General features: G+C 47.7%; 1 protein-coding gene across 1 annotated transcript in view; it reads right to left on the reverse strand.

Annotated features, from left to right (window-relative positions):
* DNAAF9 (dynein axonemal assembly factor 9) overlaps positions 1-9,200 on the reverse strand; it is a 97,789-nt gene extending 88,589 nt beyond the window's left edge. Inside the window, exons 1-2 of the mRNA XM_087935678.1 lie at positions 9,027-9,200; positions 239-318 (exon numbers count right to left, since the gene is read on the reverse strand). Coding sequence (XP_087791804.1) covers positions 239-318; positions 9,027-9,136 — 190 coding nt within the window. The 5' untranslated portion in view covers positions 9,137-9,200. The remainder of the gene's footprint in view (positions 1-238; positions 319-9,026) is intronic.
* Between the last annotated feature and the right edge of the window lie 878 nt (positions 9,201-10,078).

Consider the following 10,078-nt stretch of genomic DNA (forward strand, 5'->3'; position numbering starts at 1 on the left):
GTTTAGCCTCTCCTCGGGAGAGGAAATGCCTACAAATTCTATAATGCGTTTGAATTATAAATTCAATAAAAAGCAGCCACCTTCTCGACTAGAAGAAGCTTGGTACAGATCGAATGCTTCTCACGCAGGGCACGGGGTGCCGGTTTGCCCCTTTCTCACACACACACACACACACACACACACACACACACACACACACAGCCTCCGTCAATGCGTGGGAAGGGTGAAAAGAATTTACCCAAAATGCAGAGGATGCCATCTGGCTGGGATTTGTTGCTCTCCGTCAGAATGTCCTGAATTTGTCGAAGTCGGCTGCAACTGGAGAAAGAGAAACGGGGAACAAGAATTAAGAGGCTGCGGTGGGGAAAGAGGAAGCGGAGTTGTTTTTTAGGCTGAATCGGGGGAAAAAGGAGACTTCTTTTATTTTTACTTTTTTTTGCCTTCTGCAGAGTTTGCAAAAAGCTGCAGAGTGGAACAGAAAATAGAATAGGATAGAAAATAGAGGATAGGTTAGGTTAGGATTGGATAGGATAGCGCTGGAAGGGAACTCGGAGGTCTTCTAGTCCAACCCCCTGCTCAAGTAGGAAAATGCTGTAGAATACCGAGTACGGAATACAGAAGAGGAATAGAACAGAATATAGAATAGGAATAGAATAGAATAAGGAATAGGAATAGAACAGAATATGGAATAGGAATAGAATAGAATAAGGAATAGGAATAGAACAGAATATAGAATAGAATAGGAATAGAATAGAATAAGGAATAGGAGATAGAACAGAATATAGAATAGGAATAGAATAGAATAGAACCCCTGAATAGAATAGGAAAGAATGCTGTAGAGAAAGAATAGAATATAGGAATAGGAATAGAATAAGAATAGAATAGAATAGAATAGAATAGAATAGAATAGAATAATGGAATGTAGAATAGAACAGAACAGAATAGCAGCGTTAGAAGACACCTTAGAGGTCATCTAGTCTAACCCCCTGCTCAAGTAGGAAAATGCTGTAGAGTAAAATATAGAATATAGAATAGAATAGAATAGAATAGAATAGAATAGAATAAGAAATAGGAATAGAATAGAATAATGGAATGTAGAACAGAACAGAATAGCAGAGTTAGAAGAGACCTTAGAGGTCTTCTAGCCCACCCCCCTGCCCAGACAGGAAATCCAGTGACCTATACCATTTCAGACCAAGGCTAGCTCTTAAGGAGCATTATGATCTCCACACTCATACAGGCAGTCCTGGACTTATGACCGCAATTGAGTCCCAGATTTCTGTTGTTAAGCGACATGCCGGGGTGGGGTGGGGGGTTGTTTAAATGAACGTTTGCCCCATTTAAAGACTTCCCTTACCACGGTTCTTCAGTGAATCACTGCTAGATTCAGTTAGGGACGGGGAGGTGAAGTGAATCTGCTGGACTTCCCCTGGACTTGGCCAGCAGAGCTGGCTGGAGAATTCTGGGAGTTGAAGTCCACAAGTCTTAAAGGGGCCGAGTTTGGGGGGGCATGGGGGGGCTGCGCTACACCATTCCAGTCTCTCCTTGAAAACCTCCAGTGATGAAGCACCCACAACGTCTGGTGGCGGGCCGTTCCACTGGTCGATTGTCCTCCCTGTTAGGAAGTTTCTCCTAAATTCGAGGCTGAATTCCAGAATTCCCACCATCCCAGATGCCTCCTGAGTTCCAGGTTGCTTCTCTCCTGGATGAGTTTCCATCCGTCGCTTCTCCTCCTGCCACTAAGGGGCGTTGGGAGAATGGGTTGACCCCCCCCCTCCTCTTCTCTGGGGCAGCCCCGCTGGAGCGATTCCTCCTCGCGGGGACATCAGGCCTTCACAGGAACCGGCTGGTCAACAGGATGCCCAGAGGCTCCCGAGGCCCCACCATGTCAATGGCAGGAAGGGGAAGGGGGCCCTGTCTGGAGGAGGAAGGGGAGAAAAGAGGAGGAGGAGGGGGGGAGGGGAGGAAGAGGAAAAGGAGGAGGAAGAGGAAAGAGGAAGAGGAAGAAGAGGAGAGGAAGAGGAAGAAGAGGAGGAAGAGGAAGGAGGAAGAGGAAGAAGAGGAGAGGAAGAGGAAGAAGGCAGAAGAAGAGGAGGAAGGGGTGGAGGAGGGGAAGAGGAGGAGGAAGGAAGAGGAAGAAGAGGAGGAGGAAAAGGAGGAGGGGAAGAGGAGGAGGAAGGAAGAGGAAGAAGGAGGAGGAGGAAAGGAGGAGGGGAAGAGGATGAGGAAGGAAGAGGAAGAAGAGAAGGAGAAAAGGAAGAGAAAGTAGAGGAGGAAGAAGGGAAGAGGAAGAAGAAGAGGAAGGGGAGGAGGAGGAGGGGAAAAGGAGGAGGAAGGAAGAGGAAGAAGAGGAGGAGGAAAAGGAGGAGGGGAAGAGGAGGAGGAAGGAAGAGGAAGAAGAGGAGGAGGAAAAGGAAGAAGGAAAAAGAAGAGGAGGAAGGGGAGGAGGAGGGGAAGAGGATGAGGAAGGAAGAGGAAGAAGAGAAGGATGAAAAGGAAGAGAAAGTAGAGGAGGAAGAAAAGGAAGTAGGAAGAAGAAGAGGAAGGGGAGGAGGAGGAGGAAGAGGATGAGGAAGGAAGAGGAGAGGAGGAAAGGAAGAAGGAGGAAGGGAGGAGGAGGGAAAAGGAGGAGGAAGGAAGAGGAAGAAGAGGAGGAGGAAGACGGAAGAAGAGGAGGAAGGGGAGGAGGAGGGGAAAAGGAGGAGGAAGGAAGAGGAAGAAGAGGAGGAGGAGGAGAGGAGGAAGAAGAGGAAGAGAAGGTAAAAGAGGATGAAGAAGAGGAGGACAATTCTGGGGGTTGAAGGCCACAAGTCTTAAAATACGGCCAGGTTTGAAGAGTTCTGAATTAAAGGAAGAATTTTTTTAAAATGAGGGGGTGGGGAAAGAGGGGCAGAAAAGGTCCACAGAGACGCTGCAGACGTGCCGGAAAATGGCTTTGAGGGGGCGAGCGATTCCTCCCCAGGACGACCATCTTGGAGAGACCTTCAAAAGGCTGAGGCGGTTATAGAAAATGTTAAATTTCGGAAGGGAAAAGAAGGCCAGCAAATATCACGGGCCCCAAATGCCGCTTTTCCAAACCCTCCAATAAAAGGGCTTTTACTGATAGCCCTCACAGCCCTTCGTTTAGTGACCGCTCCAAGTTACAACGGCACTGGGGGAAAAGTGAACTGATCACTGTTTTTTTTTTTTTCTTCCACACGTACTGCCGGTGCAACGACCCACCAGGTCACGGGATCAAAATTCAGAGGCTTGGCCTATGGTTCATACTTACAACGGTTGCGGCGTCCTGAGGTCCCCTTTTAGTGACCTCCTGACCAGCAGAGTGCATGGGGAAGCCAGGTTCACTTAACAACTTAGCGACTGCAGTGACTCCCCTAACAAATGCGGTCTGAGGTCATAAGTTGAGTACCTTTATATACAAAAAGCAGCATCTGAGGCCTGTTGCAAATTTCTTTTTTTTTTCATTCTCTTTCTTTCTTTTGCTTTCCTGTCTTTCTTCCTTCTTTCCTTCCCCTCTTTGTTCCTTCTTTTCTTCCTCTTTCTTTCTTTCTTTCTTTCTTTCTTTCTTTCTTTCTTTCTTTCTTTCTTTCTTTCTTGTCTTCCTTCCTTTTCTCTTTCTTTTTCTTTCCTGTCTTCCTCCCTCCCTCCCTTTGTTCCTTTTTCTTTGTTTCTTCTGTTTCCTCTTCCTCTCTTCCTTTTCTCTCTCTTCTATCTCTTGCTCTTTTTTCTCTTTCTCATTCCTGTCTTCCTCCCTCCCATTCTCTTTGTTCCTTTCTTTCCTTTTGTTTCTTTCCTGTCTTCCTCCCTCCCTTTCTTTGTTCCTTTTTTCTTCCTTTCCTTCCTTCCTTTCCTTCCTGTCTTCCTTCCTGTCATCCTGTGCTCGCTCCTTCCTTCCTTCCTTCCTTCCTTCCTTCCTTTCCTTTCCTTTCCTTTCCTTTCCTTTCCTTTCCTTTCCTTTCCTTTCCTTTCCTTTCCTTCCCTTCCTTTTCCTTCTCCTTTCTTTCCCTCCACTCTGTTAATTTCCTACCCCCCCAGGGGAAGCCGCCTTCCCTGGCCCACAACCCTCCACAAAAGGCCCCTGCAGACAATTGTCAATTATTCTAAGCGGTGGAATTTCACGCCTCCTTGGCGCAAACGATCTCCCTTCTCACCATGCTCGGAAGGCCCCCTGGCTCCTAAACCAAGCAGAGGTTTCCCAGATACGGATAATCCTTGACCTACAACCACAACTGGGACTATTTATGTCACTGAGGAATGCCTTTGTTAGGTGAGCCCCGCCCTGTTTTATGACCTTGTATCGCCAAAGGTGGGGAGAAAAATCTATGCTTAGCTATTTACAGGTAGTCCTCGGCTTACGACACAACTGAGCCCAAAATTTACGTGGCCAAGCGAGGCGGTTAAGTAACTTTTGCCCCACTTATGACCTTCCTTGCCACGGTGGCTAAGCAAATCACTTCAGTTAAGTGAACCACGTGGTCATTAAGCGAATCTGGCTCCTCCCCCCAAAGATTTTTCCTTGTCGGAAGTGGCGATCGCGTGACTCTTGGACATCTCAACCCGTCATTAAATGCCTGCCGGTTCCCAGGTGCCTGAATTTTCCTCAAGTCATTGCGGGGATGCTGAAAATGGTTGTCAGCGCGAGGACCGATCGTGAAGTCCCTTCTTTCGCTGCCATCGTCACCCTGAACCGTCGCTAAACGAATGTTCGTAAACCGAGGACTGCCAACGATGCAAATAAGCGGTGCTATGCTGTGTTACAGGTGCGTTTGTGTTTAATTATTTAACGACTACAGTCTGGTGTCTCAGGAATGTGATCATCGAGCAAAAACGTCTTGTTTAATAACCGCTGCTCAATTATTCTGATCCAAATTGTGGTCGTAAGTCAAGACTACTACAGAGACCATATACCATGCATCCCCCAAATTCTCCATTTTAATAACTTTCCACAGCATGCTGACGTAGCATTCAGCTGCTTCATAAAATATTTTTGTTTTGAGGTTTAGCAGGTGGATACACGGAAATTATTGTTGTCCAATTAATTTCCCAGTCTCTTTTCTATACAGCTACTGAAAACTAATGTTTCACAATTGTTTTGATGTTATTTGGGGTCGGCAAAGAGTGCTTTCCACTGTTTAATCTTAAACTTTCAAGATGGAAGAATTGAGGTGAGAGCCAATGTTTACGCATCATTTTTTGAATAGGGCATGTTTGTTAAATCATGTCATGTCCAAAATACTTTCTAATTTGTATAATTTGTGTAAATGACATGAACGTTGGGGTTTGGAATTTTGTGTAAATGTATTCTGGGTTGGGGAATAAATACACACCCACACACCCACGCACACCCAAAGAATTGTGAGCTTATCTGTCCTTGCTGCACTGGGGACAAGGTTACTCAACAACCCAAGATCCTTATATTGCTGGGTTTTATTTCACACATTCCACAGATTTAGGCTGCCTAAATTCCTTTCTTTTGAGGACTGGCAGGCATGAAACGGGTAGCTGAGAATGTATTGGGTTACTTGTCACCTTGGCAAGCAAAATTTGCTGTACATGCAAACAGGAAGAAAAGTAAAAAGATCCCAAAGGCTGCGGTAGATCTCTCTGCAGATCACGAGGATGTCCAGCCTGGGCCACTTTAAAAAGATGGGTGGACTTCCACTCCCAGAATTCCCCAGCCAGCCTGCTTCTCCAAAATAATCCACAATGAAAGCCTCAAACCGCCAAACTTTTCTCAAGTCTTGCGTTTTCTGCTTCTGTTTTTCCTTCGGCCGCCCACGACAACAAGAACAAAAAAATCAACTAGGTGCTGGTTGCCAAGCGCTGAGATTTTGATCACGCGACTGGGATGGTCATAAGTACGAGGACTGGTCACGGAACACTTTTTTTCCCCCCAATGCCGTTGTAATTTCAAATGGTTGCTAAATAAATGATTGGAAGAGGGGGGGAAAAACTACCTCTGCTACAAGCAATCCTTCCGAATGTAGAATATAGAACAAGAGTCTTCAAACTTGGACAGGTTCAGACTTGTGGACTTCAGCTCCCAGAATTCCTGAGCTAACATGGACTGGAGGAGGAATTCTGGGAGTTGAAGTCCACAAGTCTTCAAGCTGTCGAGTTTCAAGCCCCCTTGATATAGAGTTGGAAGGGACCTTGGAGGTCTTCTAGTCCAACCCCCTTGCTCAGGCAGTAAACTCTACACCATTTCAGACAAATGGTCATCTAGTCTCTTTTTGAAAACCTCCAGGGATGGAGCGCCCACAACTTCTGCTGGCAAGGAGTTCCACTGGTTTAATTGTTCGCATTGCCAGGAAATTATTCCTTACTTCTAGGTTGCTCCTCTCCTTGATGAGTTGCCAACAGTTGCTTCTTGTCCTGAATTCAAATGCTTTGGAGAAGAGATTGACTCCCTCTTCTCTGGGGCAGCCCTTCAAATATCGGAAGACTTCTATCCTGTCACCCCTAGTCCTTCTTTCTACTCAACTAGACACACCCAATTCCAGCAACTGTTCTCTATATGTTTTAGCCTCCAGTCCTTCGATCAACCCGCTTTGTCTGAAAAATACCCCGATTTTTCACTTATTTGCTTAAATTCCTGAAATTGCTTCCATCTCTCTTCTACTTCTGCTTTGCATCTTTCGGCTGTCGTAAGTAACGGGGGTGGGGAGGAAGGGGGAAAAGTATGGGGAAGCGAGATGGAGGTGTTACAATCTAGTGTTGTATAAAATGAGGAGGGGGGAGAGTAAATTCTTGCTTAGGTTTCTATTTCTTGCTTAGCTTTCTTTTCTCTGCGCAGGTGCAAATCTTTATCAAAGTATGCCAAGGTCAACGGACAGAAACCTCATCACCACCTGAAGATGCCCACACGATCGTATTCACAACTTTTAATTGGAAGAACCATTTGAACTATTGGGGGTGGGGACATTTCCATCACTTTGTATATGTGATTTTACGCACCTATTTCCTCAGATTCAGAATTCTCTCGTTGCCACCACTTCATTTCCAGTAAAAGATACCTTTTCTCTAATTAAAAGAGCCTAAGTGTTTCTTTCTTGGATTTTGAATGGAGCACCAGCTGACACGGTGTTTCTCAAATCTGGAATCTTTTAAGATTTGTGGACTTCAGTTCCCAGCATTCCCCATCCAGCATGGAGAGGCCCTTTTCTTTATAAGGGCTCAGGAAAGGGAGTTTGTTTGGCCATTTTTAGACAGAATCTTATTCCTATAAAAGGATGCAGGAAAAAGACGGGATTTTCACAAGGAGGCCAGATCAATCATTTGTACAGAGTTACGACAACTGAGCCCAACATTTCTGCTGCAAAGCAAGACATTGGTTCAGTAAATTTGAAAGAGGGAGGAGGAGGAAGAAGAGGAGAAAAGGAGGAGGAGGAGGAGGAAGAAGAGGAAATTTCTGTTGCTAAGCAAGACAGGTATTGAGCTTTGTGCTGTTTTACAACCTTTTTTTTGCTACAGGTGTTAAATCACTACGGTTAAGTTAGTGACGTGGTTGTTAAACGAGTCTGGCTTTCCCTGTTGACTCTGCTTGTCAGAAGGTCGTAAAAAGGGATCACGTGACTCCGTCGTAAACATGAGTTGCCAAGCACCTGAATTTTTGAACACGTTGCCACGGGGACGCTGCCAGGGTTGTACCCGTGAAAAACGGCCCCGGGTCACTTTTTTCCAGTGCCCTTGTGACTTTGAATGGTCACTAAATGAACTGTTGTAAGTCGAGGACCGCCTGTATTTTCTTTGCCTCCTCCTCGCTTCCTTAGGATCTCTTCACAATCAAGCCGTGGAACAGATTGAGAAGGCGAGCAACTGGCTTCAAGGGATCTGCAGCGACGCTCTCCCAATATTTAAAAGATGCATCCGCACAACCCCCAACTGAGTGGCTGAGCCAGCCTGCCTCCTAGTACGGTTTGATGGCTTATTTGTACCCTGTGACTATCGTTAAGTGTTGCACCTGATGATTCTTGACTCTTGACGAATGTCTCTTTTTCTTTTATGTACACCGAGAGCATTTGCACCAAGACAAGTTCCTTGTGTGTCCAATCACACTTGGCCAATAAAGAATTCTATTCTATTCAATTCAGTTAATTCTATTCTATTCTAATTCTAATTCTATTCTATTCCTGGTTGTGCACCGCGCACCAACGCTATGATCCCGGTGACAAGGTAAGGTGCAAATCATCCTCCTCCACTCCTAACCCAGGTTTGCCAACGGACCCACCACTCCATCTTAAATGTTATTGTGCGTGTTGTGCGAACGCAACCAAACCTGGGCTCCAATTGTCAAATTGACCAGCTGAACACAACATCCCACACGAACTGGGGCAGCCTGATTGGACTATTCCAGGCACGGATTTTGAGATAGATAGATAGATAGATACATAGATAGATGGATGGATGGATGGATGGATGGATAGATAGAGATGGGTGGGTGGATAAACTGACGGACAGATGGACATGGGTGGATAGATAGATATTTGGATGGGGGAGGTTTTAAGAACCATATAGTCATCTCTGCAGATGTGGGATCTCCTGGTGGTGCCCTCTCCATCTCTGGCCCCAAATTTAGCCAGCTCCGCTAAAAAGTTCAACTTTTGGGGGGGTGCAGGGTGTGTGTGTGCAAAGGGGAATCCCAAAGGTGTTACCCTGCAGGGTTTCCAGGAAAAAGGGACTGCCCGCCAACTTTCTTCCTCGGGACGCCCCATCCATCCTTACCCATCTCCTGGTGGTCTCCCATCCAATCCCAGCCAGGAACAGCCCCCTCCGCCCTCCTGTAGGCTTTGCAGCACTCTTCCCCAGGGCCCAAATCTGTGCCCACCCCCACCCCCTCACAATCCTCCCCATGTGCCCCACCTACCTACGCCCCCCACCCCATTCACACGTGCCCCATCCTCCCTGGCCCCGCCCCCTCTCGAGGCCCCGCCCCCCTGCCCCACCCGCGGCTCCCCGGGAGGAGGGCCCGCCCCGGAAGCATCTGACTCGGGTCAGGGGACTCGTGCGAAGGCGCGTTCCCTCACCTGACGGCGGGTTGGGCGGCCCCTCGGGCCTTGGAGCGCCCCCTGCGGGCCGGGGGCGGCGGCGGCGGCGGCGGCAGCACCAGCGGGCTCCGCGAGGGGAGCAGCGCCATTGTCCGTCCGCCGGGCCTGCCGAGCGCTCTGACGGGAGGGGCGGGCCGTACCAACGGAACAGCAGCTGGAGGGAGGGACGAGGGGGAGGGAGGAGCGAAATACGCCGCCCCCGGAGGGCGGATCTTATTAGCTTTCCTCCCATCTCCCCCTTCGCCTCGCCCAAGGACACCCCCCCCCGCCAGCCGCCAAGATGGTACGGCCCAGGAGCAGCTGTTCACGGGGGTGGGGTGGAAAGCGAGAGAATGGGAGAGGGAGAAGGCGTTGCCTTGGCGACCGCAGAGCAGCCGGCCACGCCCCTTAGCGACCGCCCTGCCGGACGCGGAGAAAGCAGGCGGGCCTTAGCAACGCCTCTCTTTCCCCAAGCGGCGCCCTCCGCCCTTGGGGACTCCCAGACCCATCCTCCCCTTCCCAGGCTTCCCAAGACTACAGCTTCCAGGCTTCCCAGCCAGGAGGAATTTTCACAGATTAAAGATATCGAAAAGTTAAAACAACCACTGAGGATAGTCACAAAGAGGATGCTCAGGAGCCGGGTGCGAAGTCTGATGAATGGAAGGAAGATTGACAGCTGCCTCTCACCCAGACTCACCTAGGGCAAGATAGGCAGTTAATATTATATACATTTTTTTCTTTTCTTTTTTATCTTTCTCCTTTTATTCCCTTTTCCAGTTACAATTTTTCACATTTCTGGCGGAGATGCCAATAGTTTAATGCTATGTTTAATGCTATTTTCACTTGGCTATTCTCACTTATATGCAAAAATAAATATAAAATTGTGGGATCTTCATCACTGGAGGCTTTCAAGAAGAGACTGGACTGCCATCTGTCAGAAACAGTTTTAGGGTCTCCTGCTTGGGTGGAGGGTTGGACTAGATGGCCTACAAGGTCCCTTCCAACACTCTTATTCTACCCTGAATCTTAATCTTAAACCAGGTTTTACCATA

Source organism: Pseudonaja textilis, chromosome 6, assembly GCF_049901715.1.
Source record: "Pseudonaja textilis isolate UNSWEBS1 chromosome 6, rPseTex1.2, whole genome shotgun sequence".
Taxonomy (NCBI): domain Eukaryota; kingdom Metazoa; phylum Chordata; class Lepidosauria; order Squamata; family Elapidae; genus Pseudonaja; species Pseudonaja textilis.